General features: G+C 44.7%; 1 protein-coding gene across 2 annotated transcripts; it reads right to left on the minus strand.

Moving 5' to 3' along the window:
- Window positions 1–2,003: 2,003 nt before the first annotated feature.
- Window positions 2,004–20,830, minus strand: PPIL1 (peptidylprolyl isomerase like 1). Of its 2 annotated transcripts, none has more exons than XM_081294427.1 (4): window positions 20,542–20,830; window positions 17,295–17,449; window positions 3,751–3,819; window positions 2,004–3,172 (listed from the first exon to the last, which is right to left on the minus strand). In XM_081294427.1, exons 1-4 carry the CDS (start codon window positions 20,595–20,597, stop codon window positions 2,952–2,954), a joined length of 501 nt encoding a protein of 166 aa, XP_081150553.1. In that variant the 5' UTR covers window positions 20,598–20,830; the 3' UTR covers window positions 2,004–2,951. The 2 variants fall into 2 exon arrangements, with proteins under 2 accessions (XP_081150553.1, XP_081150554.1); XM_081294428.1 differs by lacking the exon at window positions 20,542–20,830 and adding an exon at window positions 20,226–20,531.

Here is a 20,830-nt window from a genome sequence, read left to right on the forward strand (position 1 = left end):
GCACAGAGAAATTGAGACACTTTTCAAATTCACCTGCTGATATATGGTGGGGCTGGATCTGAACCTGAGCATTCTGATTCCAGAGCCCCTTTCCATCATCATAATGGCTGATGCCAATTGCCCTGCATTTTTTTTTCTTCTAGTAGTTGGCACAATACCTTTATTTATTTATGTGGTGCTGAGGATCGAATCCAGGGCCTCACACATGCTAGACAGGTGCTCTACCACTGAGCCACAACTCCAGCCCCTGCCCTGCATTTTTTGTCTACTAAGTGTGCCATCTTACCCACTGTGGCACCCACACAGGGAGTCTCATGCCACACACCAGTCAGATTTCCATAGCGTGTACTGGAGTGAAGATGAAGGGCACTGTTCTTTAAGGCTTAATCTTAACAGCCAAAGCAAAAGCTGTCACTCAACCTGTGCTTTGAATCTCTTCACTCTTCCAGGGTTACCTGGATGAGGCAGAGGGCCTTGGTCTAGGAGGCAGAAGACTGATATTTTCATTATCTGATATTTTTTACTAATGGTCTTGACTGCTCCATGCTGAGAAAAAAACCCTCCCCAGGTTCATGTTGGAAGTGCTCGGGGAGCGTGGCCTCTCAGAGTTTGCTGCTCTAGGTGCGGGGTCTGGGCCAGCTGTCACCATCTCCTGGGAGCTGGTCAGTATAGAATCTGGCTAAATGCTGAACGAGACGCTGCTTCCTGACAGGTTCCTTCTGTGATTCCTGTGTAAAGGGTGAGAAAACCTGGGCCAGGGCCCAAGGGTCATCATATATATCCTACTGCCAAACTTCTCCTACCCATCCCAGGGGCACTTTCAGGAAGGCCTCTTTCACTGCTTATTTCCAGTTTAAAGCCTCTCCTCGAAAGTCTACAATCTCCTCCCCAGCGAAGTTGTCTTTCTCCTGTCCTAGATGAGCCCAGCTGCCCCACACCCACCTTCATTCATCTCCAAGTTATAAATGGATCCTCGCCTTCTCGTCAGCCACCCTCACCTTGGCCTCTGAGACATGGCTAAAGTGACTGATCTGTGCACTTGCACACCCACTGATTTGTGCTTATGATTCTTACTCTCAGAGAGTAATTAAGTAGGATCCCTTTTAAATAAGCTCCCCTCACACAGAAACAGGAATGTTTACATCTCTGGCTAACTGGCAGAGTGGCTAAGGATTGTCCAATTCCAGTCTCTCTTTGAGGTCATATCCATTACCAAAATTGGTCCATGTCCCGGTGTGGCTGCCTTGGCATTACCTGGTGTACCTTTCCAGAAACAGGGAACTGTTCCTGTACACAGAACCTTCTTTACTTCAAAGGAACATGGATGTTTCCACCACACCTGTGCCCTGAATGGAAGTGGCAATTCTCAGGATTAGAATTCTGGGAGGTTAATGGAGAGGTGTCTCATTCCTTGCTCTGAGTCAGCTCCAATTATGTCCACCCAGTCCAGTCCAAAGAAATGTTATTTCTATTATCCCAGCATACATTACTTTGTAAACTAAAACCATCTCTGAGACCTTAGGAAGTCATTTACATACTTTGTTGCTAGGCTTTTTTTGTTTGTTTTTGGTGAGGGAAGACAGAAAGAGAAAGACCCTGAAGGTCAAAAAGCCGAGGGTATATATAGCACCTTGGCCATTACAAAAAGTAAATCACTATCTTTAAAATTTATTGTGATAAGGAATATTAAAGTTACCATCCCTTCTCCCAGGAGAAGTACATCTGCCTGTGGCCCCCTGTAAACTGGAGGGTTTCCCTGGTCTCTGGGCCTGCCCACCTGGTTCACCTACAGCTCACCTCTTCCTCAGAAATGCTAACTGATATCATTTAATTCTTTTTTTGGTTCTGCCTTTTGTCAGAACTGCTCCTGAAAAAAGCCCAATGAAGACCCACAAGCCTAAAATGATGTGTAGTCTTGGAAGATTAGAGCTCTGCAAATCTACCTGAGATGAAAATGGCTGTTAGATCCTCAAACAGCATTTACAGTCAGACCATACCCACGATTAACCACCAATAGCATTTTATTTGGAAATTTCTATGTATTACATAGGTATTTACTTCCTCTCATCCCTACTCCTACCCCAAAACTCATAAAAGATTTAAAAAAAAAAAAAAGTACAAAAATCTCTCATCCGATTTCTCTAAAGTCTTAGGTTAAAAACATAAGCGGTGCTTTTCCTGGAGGGTGCTGCTCTGAGGAAAATGCGGTCCATCCTACAGACTTCACTACAGACTTCTTCTCCTTCTGGGGAAAAAATGGTCAATGCCTCAGCTTCCTTCTAATAAATTCTTTTCTCAATTATTAAACATTATCATTCCTCACTTGGCACCTTCTTAGAAACTTGATTGTTGGATGCATTTTTCATTTGGCAAAAATTCAATGTGGCTTTGCGTGGGATGTTTAAGCATAAGAAACAGCAGTGTTGATGTTCTGGTTCTGAGAGGGAAAACAGAGAGACGCATACGTTCCCTGGAAGAACAAATGTAGGAGACGAAGATGGGGTGTGCAGGGTTAACAGGGCTGACAGACACTACTCGGTTTGAATTCTGTGGCTGTCAGCTACCAGAGACTGCAGTGTAGGCCAGAATATAAATCTCTTCAAGAACAAGTTTGTTTAGGCTCTGTGAGATGACACAGCCTGCTTCATTTTGTTCCAAGTGTATCAGAGCAGACATGCACAGCAAGGAGAAGTATGGGTCATCCACAGGGGGCAGAAACCTGTAAATAAACATATGGAGGCATTTCTCCGAATGCCCCGTCAGTCCAGGCACTAGGTGAAGAAAGAGAAGCATTCTATTAAAGTACACTTCGATCCTAACTCACCCAAGGCCCCAGGCTTCCTTAGAGCCAATATATTCAAGGCCAAAATTAAGCTGAGTTACATGTCACCTGGAAGCTGGTTTGATGGGGCCACAGCAGAAGACTTGGCTTTGCCTGCGAGGCAGTGAGTCTACCCAGAAGGGTATGCCTTGATAATCTTCACGTCGTCCACAGGGCGGTCCTGGGAGTTTGTTTCCACCATTCCCACTCGATTTACCATTCCTATGCCCTGGCACACTCGGCCAAAAATGGTGTGTTTGCCATCAAGCCACTGGGTAGGGGCAAGAGTCACAAAGAACTGGCTGCCATTGGTGTCTGGCCCTGCATTGGCCATTGCAAGAATTCCAGCCCCTGGAGGGAAAAAGGAAGAGAGGAAAGAGTATGAATAAGTCTCATGGCTCCAGCTGCTACACCATTCTAGGGATGCAAAGAAGCATCCCTAGAATGTTCTGGTTGTCATCACTTACTGTCCAGCCCTAGATGACCTGTCTCTCTCAAAGCTGGTGCTCTGCCCTGCACAAAGCTGGTCACTGCACTCTACTCTGATGACCTTGTCTCCCTGTCCCCATCTACATCCTAGCCTGGACCCTTGATGACCCCCGCTAACCCCTGGCCCATGTTACTGATTGCCTTCAGAAACCCAGCAAGGTCTTGTGTTTCTCTGAGGAAACCTTCAGTTTAGATGTCCTTTAGTCTACAACAGTGGTCTAGTAGTTAAGAGTCTAGAACACTTAAACCAAGACTCTGAACCACTGAGGACTCTGTGAGACGCCGTTTTATCTGTCAGAACTCTTTATGGCGCCATGCCTGGACAGCAGCCTGGCACCACGCCACAGTGTCAGGCATTTACCTTGAATCACAGCCAAGAACCAAGCTTTCAAACTCTGCCCCCCCCCTTTCTAACCAGTTCAGCCAGATGATGCACTTACCAGTGAACTTCAAGTCTGGATGAAGTTCATCTTCAAACTGTTTGCCATAGATAGATGCACCACCTCGACCTGACAATTAGAAGATCAGAAATGAACCAGTCCCACAGCCCCCCTTACAGCAAGAAGGACAGCCAGAGTCCAGGGATTTGTCCAAGTACAGGGAAGAAAAGGAGCAGTTCTAGCCCCATGCTAGATATATTGCAACTACCGAATCAAGTACTAACACAGCACATTCAAATCACTGTTTTCATTCAGGTGAGACATTTCTTTTCAAAATAATAGTGTTTCCCCCTGCTTACTAAATTAATACATGTTCACCGTCAAAAATGCAGAAAACACAACCTTATCAAAAGAAAATAGAAGTCCCCTAGAATATAATCATTTACAGATTACTCTCATTCATAATCTGACATAGTAAGAGGTTTCCTGACATTCAACATTTTTATTAGCATTTTTGTGGAAACGCCCCAAGCTCTAACCCTGTGCCCAGCACTGACGCTGCCATCAATCAGCACTCTTCCCTGCCGAGCTTAGATTTGCCTATAAATCCTTATCAATCCACAACTCCAGTTAGCCATTATTGGAGGATCAGAAAAGATAGCAAGGAGTTAAAATCTGTTTGCCACTCTTAACCTAGATTATGGAAAATAAAATTCACCTAAGTTGCCAGGTGCAGTGGCACATGCCTGTAATCCAAGCTCCTCAGAAAGCTGAGGCAAGAGGGTCACAAGTTTGAGGCCAGCCTCAGCAACTTATCGAGACCCTGCCTCAAAATAAGAGAATCAAAAATTCATCTTATTCAAACTTATCCAGCTTAAGGAGAAATGGGGACAATGGTAAGTGGTCATGTGGGAGAAAGGAATATTAAAATGGCAGAGTTCACTGAGGGGACAAGTAGTGTACAGTCAAGGGAAAATGAAAAAACAAAGGCCTGGGAACGATCTGCAGCAAAGCCACCATCAAATGCTATTTATACTATATTCACAAGAGCACGGTACAGCGGACGCTCTAAGCTCAGTAGGTTCTTAGAGCAAAAGGATATAAATTAAATATGTTTTTCTTTTCTCTTTTCTTCTCACCCCCGCCCCCATATGGGGAACTGAACCTAGGGGCACTCGTCCACCAAGCTACAGCCTTAGCTCTTCCTCCTCTTTTTTTTTTTTTTTTTTAATTTTATTTTGAGACAGGGTCTTGCTATCTCTGGCCTCAAACTTATGCTCCTCCTGCTTCAGCCTCCAGAGTAAACAGGATTACAGGTGTGCACCACTGTATACAGCAATATGGTTTTCTCAAAGGAAAACAGCCACAATAGGGGGGCAGCTTTCCCAGCCAATGTTGGTCAATTACATAGTCAACCTTATTGTACCACTAGTTCATCCAAGTTGGCCAAGCAGAACAAAATAGCCTGGAACAAAGCAAACACTGGATTTATTAGTTTTCTCTGCTTGCCTGGAAGCCAGCTCCCCTCCTTTTACAGCCAGCTATAAAAGGAGCAAGATTCTATACCAAGTTCACCCCAGGCTCCTGGTCATGGCTGCTGCCTTTCCACAGCAAGTAAAAGACAAAAATTCTCTGCTTCACCTTTCAGGTTGTTCCACCACGGGGAGCCTGTCAAGGTCCCTGTTGGGAACAAAACACTGTTCTCATGCAAAGAAGAATGGGGTGAATCCTAACCCTCTAGGGGAAACCTCCCACCTAGCCCAAGCTTTTTCCTGGCCCTGGCCCTGGCAAATTACTGAACTATACCAAACTATGTAAAAATTCATCCCCAAAATTGTATCCTGCCAGTATACTTCCAAACAGCACTTATGTAACCTATGTGTTCTGGCTCATCCCCCCTTTGCTCTGCCCTAGGGCAGTCACAAAGAGTAAGGCTCTAGCCTTGAAAGTGTGAACTCTGCAAACTGAGAGCTGCCAGATGAAACCTCCAGGCCTCTGCCCTCTAGGAACTGAAAACCATCACCAAAAGCACCACAAACAAGAGCTGGAAGAACAGGCCAGAGAAAGTCAGAGGTGGGGATGGGGCCTTGAAGCCCTCAGGAGACAAGAATAGAGAGAATGGAGGCCCCTTCTGAATCACTAGGCCTGGTAGGACCAACTGGGACTAGCTTGGCCCCACAGCATCACTTACTCATAATCTGTTATCTTTTCATAACCCGATTCAACTCAGTAGGGTTGCAGCAAAATGTCAGAAAGACAAACAAATCCAATCCAAACATTCATCTGGGCATGCAGAGCAGGGGAGAGGCGGCAGGAGCAGGGAGCGATGAGGGAGTTCTCTGGTGTAGGAAACACTCCACAGACACCAATGACCAGTTAGAAAGCCAACACTCTGGACGCTCTGCAGCTGTGTGCTGCTCTAATACACAGACAACTGAGGTCGGCACACACCTGCCTCCTAAACCTGTACTTCAAGGTTCAATTTTTCTCTTCTGCCTGCCCTGTTAAACACAGCTACCCAAAGTATACAATTCAGACACACCAAAGACACAAAGAATAATATGACAATGAGGTCCCCACCTGCCCCAAGAAATAAAGTGTAACAAATCAGATCCCAGCACACACCCTGCTGCATCCCTCCCACCCCCTCACTCTCCTAAAAGCTAACAACTGCTTCCAAAAAATCACTTTCCATGCATTTTCTTTTTCACTAAAAAGATACTACTGTTTTGTGTGATTTTAACTTTCTTGTATGATAGTATACTCTGTGGATCTTTCTACAATTAGCTATTTTATTCCTCACTGTGGGGCTCATCTACTCTTCTTCTTGCAGTTCCCACTGCATGATTGTGACACCGCCTCACGGCTTCTTGTGTTGATTAACACGAAGGCTCTTTGCAGTGTTTTCGCTATTGTCAACTGTGCTGTAATCATCGTCCCCATACTGTCTCCCAAACACAAGTGTAAGAGCTCTCCAGGACGTGACCTCCTGGGGATATGCAGGGTCACGGCTGAGGGTTTCATCATTACTCGATTTTTCTGTCTGGTCCATGGGGATGAACCAGTGTGCACCCGGCCACAGTGCTCTCTCGCTCACTCCACTGCCACAGGTCCTTCAGCCAACTTTCCAAAATATTTGTCAGTCTGAAGGGATGTTTTATCTTCATTTTCCTTAAGTTGTGCATACTTTCAAGTCTTCTGTGAACAGCCTCATTGACATTTTAAAATTTATATATCAATCTATCTTATGGATACCAACACTTTGTCAGTTAATGCTTTGCAAATACCTTCTCCAGGTTGACTTTTTCCCACTCTTTTTTTTTAAAAAGAGAGAGAGAGAGAATTTTTAATATTTATTTTTAGTTCTTGGCGGACACAACATCTTTGTTGGTATGTGGTGCTGAGAATTGAACCCGGGCCGCACGCATGCCAGGTGAGCGCGCTACTGCTTGAGCCACATCCCCAGCCCCTTTTTCCCACTCTTTTAAGGGGATCTTCTGATGCACAGAAATCTTTGCAATTGATATATATATATATATATATATATTTTTTTTTTTAAATCAAAAATGCTTTTTCTTATTCCCAAGACTCCTCCATTGCTCTTCTTCCTCACTGACTGGAAACCTCCCAAGAAGAACTAGAGAGACATCTAAGACAAGGGATGTGCAGAGTGGTCTTACACAAAGATTACCGTACTTGGTGCTACTTGTCCCCATTCCTCCCATGCCCTGATAACTGGACCACAGATTGATATACAGGCCCAAAGTCGCCATGGACAGGCAGTGACCCATAAGGAGGATCATGTGAAAGTTCTGCTTGGAGGGAACTCAACACTAGATGGCAAATGACCCAAGGCCTCTCTTCTGGCAAGAGAATCTAGTCACTTCAGGTCACTTGTCCCCTGTACATCCCGACCTCCTCCACAGACTACTTCAATCTCCGACAAGGAAGGCAGGTACTGACCCGTTCCTTCTGCAGCCAGAGGTGACCAGAAGACCCAGCTCTGACTTATTGAAGGAAACAGAAGTGTGCCGAGTGGAAGTTCTGAGAAAGACACAGTTTCTCTGATAAAAAACAGACATACATATTCCTTTGTGCTTTAGCCACAGCTCCTTCCCCATCTTCCTTCTTTGAAAGCAGGGTGACATCAGGAGCAGCAGCTGCCATCTTGCAACACCAAGACAACAGTCTGGGACCCAAGCCTAACACGTAAAAATGTCAAAGTGGAAAGCTGTGGCAAGCTCGTGCCCAACAACTCTGCTTGGGTAGGTGAAATCAATGATAAATGCTCACCTCTGGATGTTCTGTTACATGAGAAATATAAAACAGCCATTGTGGTTGAGTCTTCTGCTACCTGTAGCCCAAAGCACTGCTAACCGACACATCACTTTGTTAGTAACAAAGCAGGAAGAGGAACAGACTTCTGGATCATCCCTGCAAATGCCAGGTACCTCATCTATCATGAGAAAGATGCCAGGGCTCTGCAGGAGGCTTTGAAGCTCTTACTTGCCTTTGGGGTCACACATTCCAATTCCAGTTGTGACTATACCACTCACTATTTAACCTTAAGTAAGGTAGTTAACTTCTATAAAAAAATGAGACAAGCACGGGAGTTGTGTAACGTATAACATGAAGTATACACAGGGTAGCATCAGTGATGACGACCCCATCTAACCAAGGGAACCTGAGTATTTTTCACAAAAGGCAGCTGCAGTCATGATTAGTAGGACACCTTGGACAGCAGTCTGGTGGGTGATTCCACCACTTTTGTCCTCAAAACTCTACCATTCTTTGCTGCTTGTTAAAGACAGCCTTGCTTCCTATTTTGCTGAGCAAAAGCAAGTATTCAGAAGGGAACTTTCAAGGCTCTCACCACCAAATGACTCCCTCCCCTGGCCTCCACCTTCTCTCCTTTCCTGCACCACTGAGTCACGGCATGAACCAACTGTTCCCAGCACCATCCCACCACCTACCTGCTCAGCCCCATTCACTTTGAAAGAACTGGAGAACTACAATGTCCCCTCTCCTGTTATCAAATTTTCTTCTTTTAACACATCATTCCTGTCAGCACAAAACCATGGTATTGATATTTCCTATCTTAAAAACAAAACTCCCCCTCCACTTTCCCATTTCCCTGGACCCGTCAGACACACTGCTGGAAAATCTGCCGACACCTGGTGTTTCCACGTCCTCTCCTCCAGCTCTCTTCTGACCAGGCTTCATGCAGACTTGCCCCCTTCACTCCACTGAAGCTTCCCTCGCCAAAGTCACTAGTGACTTCCTGCTATGAATGCAGGAAGGGCTCCCTTGACTTGCTTCTCAGGCATCATCTGACAGCTGATGGCCCCCTTCTTGAGGTTTCCAAAACTCCTGTCCTCCTGGGGTTCCTCCTTCCCCCTTTTCTCCTATGGGTCCCTTCTCTTCCCTGCTCCCTCCACCAGCAGCTGTCTCTGTGCAGACTCACCCTTCCAACTCCGGATCCCTCTCCCTTTGACTTTCCCCAGTGAGCTAATCCAATGGATGTCTCAACTGTCCCCCTCTGCCCGGTGTCTGATTCCCTGAGGACACACTAACAGCTGCTATCGCCATGGTCCAAACCTCAACCACCTCTAGCTCTGATAACAAGAGCTCCCCTCAGTTCTCCTTGCTCCCCTCTTTCCTCAGAGGTCTCTTCTTCACACAGCTGGGGGATCCTTTTACTGTGAGTCCAGGGCTGGGGCTGGGGCTCAGTGGTACAGCGCCTGCCTAGCATGCGTCAGGCACTGGGTTTGATCCACAGCACTACGTTAAAAAAATAAACAACAAAACAACTAAATAAAAGCACTGTGACCATCTACAACTAAAAATATTAAAAATAAAAATAAATAAAACGAGTCCAATCCTGGCACTCCCTTGTTTGAAATCCTCCATCAACTCTTCTTCACACAGAGAACAAGATCACTGTCCCCAGCTCAGCCTACAGACTCTCCATCCTCTCCACAGTCATCTCCTGCTACCACCACTGCCCTCTCTGCTACACCCACACTGGCCCTTAGCAGTTCCTGCCAAGCACAAGAAGCGAGGCCTCAGGCTGCTGCTCCCTTTGGAGTGTCCTTGTCCCTGGCACTTAAGTCTCATGGCTCACTACTTCACATATTCAGAGCTCTGCCACCTTATCAGAGAGGGCTTGCCTAATCACATTATCTCAAACAGCACCTCATCACCCTCTAGGCAAGGGGGGTTACCCTTTGGGACACTGTGTAATCTCTGGAGGTATTTTTGGTTGTCATAACTGAAAGGTACTGTTGTCATCTATCCAGCAGGCAGAGGCCAGGCATGTTGCTCAACACTCTTCAGTGCTTAGGACAGACCACCACAGAGAATTATCCAGCTCAGATCAACAATGCCAAGGCGGAGAAACCCTGCTCCACCACTTGTACTTTAAAAAAAAAAAAATTGTGGTGCTGGGGATTAAACCCGTGGCCCTGTGCATGCAAGGGAAGCACCCCACAAACTGAGCTGTAGCCCCAGCCCTCTATCCCTTGAAGTAATTATGTTTTCCACATCATCTGTCACAACCTGAAAGTATGGCATGTACCTATTCATTCATATTCTGTCTTTCCCACTAGACGGGAGTTCCACAAGTTGTTGTATCCCCAGCAATGCCAGGCCTATGGAAAAATCCAAGACATTTGTTAAATGAATTAACAAAAATAAGTACCACACTTTTTTTGAGCTCCTATTTTCTATTAAGCCTGTGCTAACCATTTTACAAACACCAGATCATTTGTTACTCACAATAACCTCAGGAGATAAGCACAACCACACTCCCCATCTATAGATAAGAAGGCAGCAAGGTTATAGGACTTGTTTATGTCTTATGAGTGTTCACGTAAAGCCAGGATTTAAGTCCAGGTCTACCCATCCCTGCCCTTCATCTTGATACTACACTACCACATACCACATACCACAGTTGGGTTAAACGTTTCACATATTTTTTTTCTTATTTATCCCAGATTCAAGACTCTCAAATGATCCAGGCACAGTGGCACACACCTCTGGGGAGGCTGAGGCAGGAGGATTGCAAGTTCAAGGTTAGTCTGGGCCATTTGGTGAGGTCCTGTTTCAAAATGAAAAATAATTAAAAAGGGGCTAGGGATGGAGCTCAGTGGTAAGGTTCCCCTAGATCCAATCCCGAGTACTGCAAACAAACAAACAAACAAAAAAACAAAACAAACAAACAAAAAACCCAAAGGCCCCTGAGTCATGCTAGATCATCTTCTCTCCATTTCTCAGGGTTACAATTCCACACTTCCTTCAAGACCCCTCTTCAGTCCGTTCCCTTGCCCTACTAATCCCACTCCACTGCACTGGTTCCCTTATGAATTATTCCTACCTGCTGCGTACACATAATCCATACCAGGCCACCCTAACATTTGCATATTAATTATATCGCTACCTTCTAGTTATTTCTTACAATGCATAGCTTATTTCCTGGCAGGCCTGGAAGCTCTGCAAGGGAAAAAAAAGCCGTGGTTTCTAATGTTTAAGCACTCCTCATAGGCCCTGGAATAGCACAGGACACCCCGCACACTCAGCAAATATTCATCAAATGAATAAAACTAACAGTGAGCTCATTGTTCAATGGGATAAATTTCAGGTGTTCCTGGGGCTACTCAGAAGAGAGATGAAATCAGTGCAAGGGTGATGCACAGGATAATCAGCATATAATTAATCATCAAATCACAGCAGCTGGCGAGTACCGTGGGGCTAAGTGCTAAACATCAGGACCTCAAGGAAGAACTCGACAGGATGTTAAGCCTAAAGGGGAGAACAGGAAGAGGTTAGTAGAAAGAGGTAAAAGGCACACAGAGGGCTAAGAAAGTGCTAACACTGAGGTATCTTAATATGAGCATCTAAAGGCAGAAAAAGGAAATGAAGCAGGAAGTCAAAGGGTATTTGAGAAAGCATATGGGAAAGATGTATCAGAAGAAGACTGTGGAAAAAATGGTTCCAGGGTAGCCAAACAGGACAGCTGAAATGGCACACCAAATTACTGAAGATCTCAGGATGCCACACGCCACCCGAGATGTTTAGCAAAAAATGTGTCACCTACTCAGCAAGCAGGTATGATCCAGTGACCCAGGAAGGCCTACCTTCTGTTTGTTTTTTATCACAGACCTTCTGGCAGCTGCTCAAACACTCATTATACTTGAGGCTGGATGCAGTTATTTGGAAATCTTCTTGTGATTCAATTTCATTAAAACTGTATCATGGAAATGTGACATTAGGAAGGATCGCAAACCAAGTACAAAAATACAGGGGAGCTCTGGCATGAGCAACTCGTGTCTGAGTCATTTCCGATTCTTATACACTAACCACAGACTTCTCAGTTCATTGGTGTTATGAGTTAAAATTCATTTCATTATCGCAATGCGAGGAAGAGAGGAAGAAGACAGGAAGAGGTCACTGAGGTACTGGCAGAACGTTTTCAGATAAAGTGGACTGAGAGAGGATTAGACCCTGCCTCCACTCAATAGCCAGAGAAGGGAACAGAGAATGATGAAAATTTAAAAATCCAAAAGTTCACCAGCATCAGCCAAATAAAGAAAACAAACATTCTAAAAATTCTGAAAAGAGTCAGCCAAGAAAAGAAATAGAAGACTCTCCTGCCTGCACTACCTAAGGTCATAACAGGAAAGGAGTGTCCTGCTGAGAATTCCCACAGATACCCTCCAACTCTGAGAAGCCAGCAAAGGGAATGAGCCAGCGACCCTGACACAGTGCAGCACAGCCCTGGAGGGCAGTCGCCCACATACATCCCAGGGACTCAGACGTGGCGGGCAACCAGGGCCGGCCACCTTCTAGGGCACTTGAGGGATGGATGAGTCAGAGTCAGAGTGGAGGCAGAAGGTCACCACTGGCTGGTAGAGAAAGCCCTGGGATAGGGTTGGGGGAGTCTGAAAGGCAAAACAGAGGCAAGCCCTTCCACAAGAGGCTCCCCAACGCTCTTCAGGCTAGGAGAAGATGGAGACGAGCACCCTAGCATTTGGAGTGGGGGAAACACCTGGCCCACATATATGGGGAGAATGACAGGAAACTCCACTTACATTGTCCCTGAGCAGAGGAAGGCAGGCCCAACACAGGTGTGAAAATTAACCTGGAAAGAACCGGCACAGAAACTGCAAACAAACCACAACAAAAGGGGGGACAGAAAGAGGGAAGGGAGGAAGGACAAAATACCTCAGGAACTCAGCGTAGAGAAGTGGCTTCTCTACGGCTGTCTCAAGATACAATGATTCAGTAGGAATGAGAGTCAAATAAAACGAAAGCTCAAAGAGAAGACAACAAATCATAGAGTAAGGTGAAAGACGGCAGCGCTAAGGACACAAATTGAGATCCAAATGGTACCAATAAAGAGGTAATAAATAAATGAGAGCAGCAAAGAACAGACATGACTGAAAACTGAGTGAGGCAGAGTGAGGGTTTGGGACTCTTTTAGTAAAGGCAGCGCAGAAAGGGAAAAAAAAAAAAAGCCATCTTTTTCCCACAAAAGAAATGTGAGGGCTGGGGCTCAGCAGTAGAGCGCTCGCCTAATACATGGGAGGCCCTGGGTTCCAACCTCTGCACCACCTAAAAATAAACAAATAAAATAAAGGTATTGTGTCCATCTTAAACTAAAAAAAAATATATTAAAAAGAAAAAAGAAATTTCCCTTTGAATCAAAGGAAGGAGTAAATCTGGCCTCAGAATTTTCCAAAACTGTGCTCAAACCCAGAAGGCAATGGATCAGAATTGTCTGAAAAGATCTAAGGCAATGAATGTGGCCCAAGAATAATACTATTCCTAGTCATGGTCTTTTTCAAGTATAAAGGGAATAGGCAGAAATTCACAAACTGGGTGAAGTAAGGCCTGAAATCCCAGTGACTCTGGGAGGTTGAGAGAGGCTGAGGTAGGATGGAAAGTTTACGTCCAGCCTTAGCAACTTAGTGAGATGTCTCAAAATAAAAATTTAAAAAGGTTGGGATATACCTCAGTGGTAAACCACCCCTGGGTTCAATCCCTGTACCGAAAATAAATACAGAAAATTCTCAAACAGAAGCCAATTAAAAAAATATAATACCCTCCAGCTCTTGCAATAAAAACCAATAGATAAGAAATCTTGCTGGGTGGGTGCCATAAAGCCCACAATCCCAGGAGTTTAGGAGGCTGAGGCAGGAGAATCACAAGTTCAGAGCCACCCTTAGCAATTTAGCGAGACCCAGTCTCAAAATTTAAAAAAGAAAAGAAAAAAAGACACAAAATCCTTTCCTCTAGCACATGTGAAGATATCAAAGTGGTGGGCACAGAACCACTGAAATAGAATGCACATTGTAGCTGAGTTACAGTGTAGAAAACAAAATAAAACTACCAATAAAAATTAGGAATAAGAAACTTTTAATTTCTAATTGCCTCATCCTTCATAGAGGGAGTCAGTTTTTTTTAGTTAAAAAAATATAGTTAAATATATATAAAATTAAAAGAAACAAAATCAAATATACACAAAATTACATATACCACTATTTGTTTTAAAAATAGCATACAGATGTTCACACATGAAGGCTGAGTAGGAATGATGTCAGAATGATGAGTAGGGACATCAGATATCGCCTTGGTTCACGTGCAACAGGATGCAGGATACACTCCCCAGCTGCACCCAGCTGCATGCCGCATGCCCAAGAGGGAGGCAGTACTGCACTCCACAATCTCCCAACTGCCACAGCATGGCCATAAGCTCAGGTATGATCCCAGAGGAAGGGCCAGGGACATTACATGTGTGGCCCTGAACTAAGAGGGGCTTAAACCATTACACTGTCATGCTTAAAAAAAAAAAAAAAAGAAAAAAAGAAAAAGAAAGAAAGAAATATCCCATTCTCTTGAAATTATTTCCATTTAGCTACTTATCTATGCTAAATGGTTATCCATTCGTCCTTTTTTTTTTTTTTTTTTGGTGCAGGGGACTAAACCTAGGGCCTTGAGCAAGTGCTCCAACACTAAGCTACAGTGCCAGCCTTCCCTGCGTACTCCTAACTAGATATCTGAAAAGAAAGACATCTAGAATGGCACCTCCAGAAGCCAACAGTGTACATTTCTCAGCAGAAGGATATTAGGAGATAAGCTAATAGTGGTTATAAAGCTTTAGGAGCTTTGCTTTTGAGCAATTTTTCTTTTTTTCCTGTGTATTTTGTATTTTTTAAAATATTTATTGTTTAGTTGTAGTTGGACACAATATCTTTATATTATTTATGTATTTATTTATATGCAGGGCTGAGGATTGAACCAGGGCCTTGCGCATGCTAGGCAAGCGTTCTACCGCTGAGCCACAACCCCAGCCCCATGTATTTTGTATTTTGTTTTTTTTAAAGAGAGAGTGAGAGAGGGAGAGAAAGAGAGAGAGAGAGAGAGAATTTTAATATTTATTTTTTAGTTATTGGCGGACACAACATCTTTGTTTGTATGTGGTACTGAGAATCGAACCCGGGCCGCACACATGCCAGGCGAGCGCGCTACCGCTTGAGCCACATCCCCAGCCCGTATTTTGTATTTTTGAAATGTGTCCACGTACATTGAAAAAAGGGTTAGTTCTGACCATAAAGGACCATTGAGAATGGCAAAGAATAATAAGAGTGAGACAAGATTCTGCACAGAGAAAACCAAGACTGTTTAAAGGCAAAAGAACAGGAATTAGCAGACAACAAGCAAATTGAGAAGCAAGGGTTTTGAAATGAGTAAGCATTCCACCCGTTTCGCTAATAAAGCCCACTTAAAATCCAGAAGTTCCAAATTCAAATCTTTATGGCAGCTCTTTCCTTGGACTCCAAATTCATATCCAACTACTTATTCAACATTCCCAAAGATTATTGAGTATTTCAAATAGAATGTGTCCAAAACTAAATTCTCGATCTTTCTCCTCCAAATCTGCTTCTCCACCAGCCGGCTCCATTTCACTATTCAGGTTAAAATCTTTGAAGTCATCCTTGACCATTTCCTTCTCTCACACCACTTGTCCAATCTGTCAACAAATCCCATCAGCTCTATCTAAAACTAACCTGAATCCGGCTAGGCACGGTGGCACACTCCTGTAGTCGAAGAGACTTAGAAGACTGAGACAGGAGGATTGCAAGTTTGAGGCCAGCCTCAGCAACTAAGGGAGGCCCTAAGCAACTTAGCGAGATCCTGTTTCAAAATAAAAATTTAAAAAATTAAAAATAAATAAGTAATAAAAAGGATTGGGGTCAGTGGTAAAGTACCCCTAGGTTCAATCTCTAGTATCAACCTCCCCACAAAAACAAACAAAAAGAAGCCTGAATCCAATGACTTTTCACCACCTAATCTATTAACAGCCTACTTCAACCATGAATTTGTAGACAGCAAACTCCTAACTGATCTTGGCTCCAATTCTTTTCCCTTCATCTGTTCTCCAGAGTGGTCCTTTTAAAACGTAGGTCAGATCATGTCATTACTTTACTCAACTCTAAAACGGTTCCTATCTTACTCAAAATAAAACCCAAAGTCTCTACCAGGCTCTACAAGGTCTACATAGACTCCTGCCTCAGGGGCCCTGCACCTGCTCTTCAATTCTCCCAGAATTTTCTCTCCTATCCCAAGGTTCATTCTCTTTCTTCCTTCAGATCTCTGCTCCAATAACATCTCAAATCTTTGACTGTTTCTCTAAAATTGTATGCCCATACTTCTTTCCCAGTTCATTGAGAGTGGGAACTCTTCTCTTTATTCACAGCTATCTCACCACAGCTAGAAAAGCATCTGACACAAAGCAGGAGCTCAATATCTGTTCAATGAAAGAGCCAATGAAGGAACCCAATATTTCACTCTTTTCAACACACTGTATATCTTTTTTAAAATTTTAACTTTTGATTGATCAGACTGCTCTAGGCTGTGGGGAGCCATTCTGACACGTGATTGGGTGACTCCCGTTAAGGGCCTGAGGCACTCTGGCGGGAGCTTTCCCGACCCTTTCCTGATGAGAGAGCCCATCCGTGTGGGGGTGTGCGTGACCACTGACCCTGGAGACCCAATCACTGACCCTGACCTTGGAGTACAGCCCCCCCTCAACCTTCATTGGATGGAATTCTCCCCTGAATCTCTTGTTCCCCCAAATAAAAGGCTACTCCCCGGCGTGTTCGCTCTCTCTCTCTCCTGCTAGCCCAGAGTAATCCTCGCTGCCCTGCTGGGCGGCTAGAGGCGGGAATCAGGGAGGCGAGCCGTCTCGGACCTAGCAATATAAAATAAGGTACTGTCTGTGTGTTTTATTTTGATCTCTTCTAACTAACTGAATGCCAGAACCTCATTAATGAAACCACTGCGCACTGCGTGGTAGACTAGGCGTCACTACAGTCTAGGCAAATATTATCTGCTCTTGCTGAAAGACACACAGAAGGTATGAAAACTATCATGCCCAGGAGTCAAAACTAGTTTCTAGTCAATTCCACATTCGTTTGGGGAGGGCAGGAATTGTCACCAAAATCAATCAACCCAGACCCATGTAAATGGGAAAGAAAACTCTGGCTGCCTTAGCACTCAGTTATGAAAGAAAGACCCAGAAACTAACGTTAGCTTCACTGTACCTGTCCCCGTTGGGTCACCGCCCTGGATCATGAAATCTTTGATGATTCTGTGGAATTTGGTGCCATTGTAGTAACCCCGACGAGCCAACTCAGCGAAGTTCTTACAGGTCTTCGGAGCATGCTTCCAGTACAGCTCCAGGACAATGATACCCATGCTGCAGGGAAAAGGACAACACAACGCCAGTCCAGCACAAGCCAGGTGTGGCGGCACCCAACTGGAATCCCCGCGATTGGGAGGCCGAGGCAGAAGGACTGCAAGTTCAAGGCCAGCCTCAACAACTTAGCAAGGCCTGTCTCAAAATAAAAAATAAAAAGGTCTAGAGATGTGACTTACTGCTTGAGCACCCCAGGTCCAATCCTTGGAATGAAAATAATAATAATAATAACAACAACAACAGGAAGGGGCTGGGGTTGTAGCTCAGTGGTAGAGCGCTTGCCTCACATTGTGAGACTGTGGGTTCAATCCCCAGCACCACATAAACAAATAAAAATAAAGATATTGTGTCCATCTATAACCAAAAAAGTATTAAAAAAAAAAAAAGGAAGAGGAGGAGGAGGAGGAAGAGGAGGAGGAGGAAGAAGGAAAAAACCCAAGATCATGGCCAACAGAATATCATGGAGCTGCTCTAGGATTCTTTTATTTTGGGAACGTGGGATTGAACTCAGGGGCACTGGGGCACTTGGCCACTGGGCCACATCCCCAGCCCTTTATATATTTTATTAGAGACACGGTCTCACTGAGTTGCTTAGCATCTCACTTTTTTTTTTGGTACTGGGGGTTGAACTTGGGGTACTCAACCACTGAGCCACATCCCCAGGGTCTCACTGAGGCTGGCTTTGAACTTTCGATTCTCCTGTCTCAGCCTTGCTGGGATTACAGGCATGCACCGCTGTGCCTGGCAAGGATTCTTGATTTTCAATCTTGTAAATCATGAAAATTGTGATAACCACAAGATTTCATACTCAAACACAAAAACACAAATGCAAATAACACAAACATAGATGATCTCCTTTTAATAAAATATGCTGGGATTTCTGGTACTTCTTTTAGGAAAAAAAATCTTGTACTTAATTTGTAAATTCTGTTAAAATGACATTAAATTATGGTGAGTTCAGATTTATTTATATTTGCCTAAGTTTCTGGAGGAAGACACCATGTTTAGGCCACCATGCCCAGCCTAAATTTTCCTATTTTTGATCCACATGAATAGATTACCTACCTTAACTTCTTTTAGTAGAAAAATAAAACTGGCATGGTGGTGCACACCTGTAATCCCTGCTACTCCAGAGGCTAAGGCAGGAGGATCCAAGTACAAGGCCAGCCTTGCCAACTTAGCAAGACCCTGCTCAAAAAAATAAAAAGGTTTGGAGTGGTAGAGGGCTTGCCTACTATGTGCAAGGCCCTAGGTTCAATCTCAGCAACATACACACACACACACACACACACACACACAAAGGTATAGTCTGTGTGTTTGGGAGGGCATAAAGTGAACACAAAACCTGATGACTTCAAACCTTTGCACCTACCCAATGTGATAAATGCTTTTTTTCCTCCCCAGTATTCCTAAGAATAAGGAAGGTAGGAAAGGAGTCTTCTCCTACACATCATTACCCACCCAAACTTTTCTCCAAGAAAACTTATAAAAGCTTCTAAGGTTATAATATGTTCAAAGATGTTCATTTTAATATTTGTCCTAGCAAACAAACAGAAGCAACTTAAATGTCCCTGAAAAAGAAAATTACTAAAATATGGAACTATCCATACAATGGAAAACTACATGTTGTCACTGAGAAAAAAAAATTACTGAAAAAAATATATGACCTATGGCCCCAATTTTGTTAAGAGGATAAAACACAGAGATGATTATACATACATTAAAAAAGATCTGGAGCCAGGTGGGTGGCAGCAGACCCCTGTAATCCCAGGGACTGGGCAGGCTGAGACAGGAGAATCACAAGTTCAAGACCAGCCTCAGCAACTTAATGAGGCCACAGCAACTTTGTGAGACCCTGTCTCAAAATAAAAAATAAAAAGTGCTGGGGATGTGACTGAGCAGTAAAGTGCCCCCTGGGTTCAATCCCCAGGGCCCCTCCCCCCAAAATCTGGACAGTTATTTAACAGTTAATAGGAGGTGGGGAGGATGACTTTTTTTTTTTTGGGGGGGGAGGATGACTTTTACTCCTTTTTATACCCCTACTTTGCTTAGACTGAATTTTCAACATATTCTGCAATTTAAAAAAATACTGACGAGAGACTTAAATTACAAGTTGGGGCCTGCATAAAGTAAAATTTTGGCATATAAGATGAAGAAAAAGATGGTCAGTGCAAAAACACTACCAGCAAATACAGAGGGGGGCCGAAAGAACTCTGCTCTGGTTGAAAGTAGCGGAGACAGTATCAGGCAGGGACCTTGGTTGGCTCCTAGCGGCTGATGGGGGAACAGCAGGTAAGCAAGGGCCAGAAGAGAAAAAAAGCCAGACTAGAAAGTTTTTATGCTCTCTCAGCAGCAAGGCGTTATTTAGAGTTTTTGAGAAGAAGGATCCCTCGTCCTACTTTGGAAAGATCACTGAGTTTCTTCCAAAGAGGCAAAGGAACGAATGGGGCTAAAGAACCTAGCATGTGAGGCAAGAGGACCAGGATCCAAATGAGGTACCCTCCACTTAATAGCTGTGTAGCTTGGATCCAATCTAAACTGTAGGAGAATTAAACTAAAATGTGATGGCACACATCAGAGGCACAGCACAAGCGGGTTGGTGCTTAATCATACTGTTACCACCTCACTCTCTGATAGTGGGAAAAACGTGCTTCTTGTGCTTTCATAGTAATTTGTTCACACCACCGTGCAACGTGTCAAGTAAGGTCTTAGTGTAACTTCCTAAAGGCAGGGATGCGTTTTATCCACCTCTGTATTCCCAGATTCCAGATCCTACCTGCCTGGCCTGAGGGCTCAATCCACTTTGTTGAGTGAATGAATGAATGAATGAATGAGGTGGAAGGAGGACGACAACCAGCAGCTGTCTCCGAAGTACTGGAGATCATACCCACAGCGTGAGCCCGTGCAGCGCTGGGCGCAGGCGTGGCGGTCCCCAGTCGGCCCTCAGGGGTCTTCACCGCCGCCGCTTCCCGCTCTTTGACGTGAAGCCTGGCCTCTTGGGGCCGAGCGCGGGAAACCGAGCTCAAGAAGAGGCCCGGACTCCGCGTCGCCTCCGCCAGTCCAGCGCCAGTGACCGACCCCCTCCCTCTCACCTGGTCTCCAAGTAAACGTTGGGAGGCTGCCAGGAGTCTGGGGGAATGGCCGCCATAACGAAGCCGGCGGACTCCTCCTCTAGCAATTGCTACTTCCGGCGATTTGCTGGGGACCCGCTGCTGCTGCGCACACTTCCGGTCCCCACTGCGCAACCCTTTGGATTCCAGGATTTAGGCGAATGGGACAAGGAAGAGGAAGAACTCTTCATCCAAGTTTGGGGTACCAGGCGAAAAGTGGCTGGGCGGAAGCAGGAAGAAAAGTGCAGGTTCCATTAGAGGCGACCCCCAA

Source organism: Spermophilus citellus, assembly GCF_964194105.1.
Source record: "Spermophilus citellus genome assembly, chromosome: 5".
Classification (NCBI taxonomy): Eukaryota; Metazoa; Chordata; class Mammalia; order Rodentia; family Sciuridae; genus Spermophilus; species Spermophilus citellus.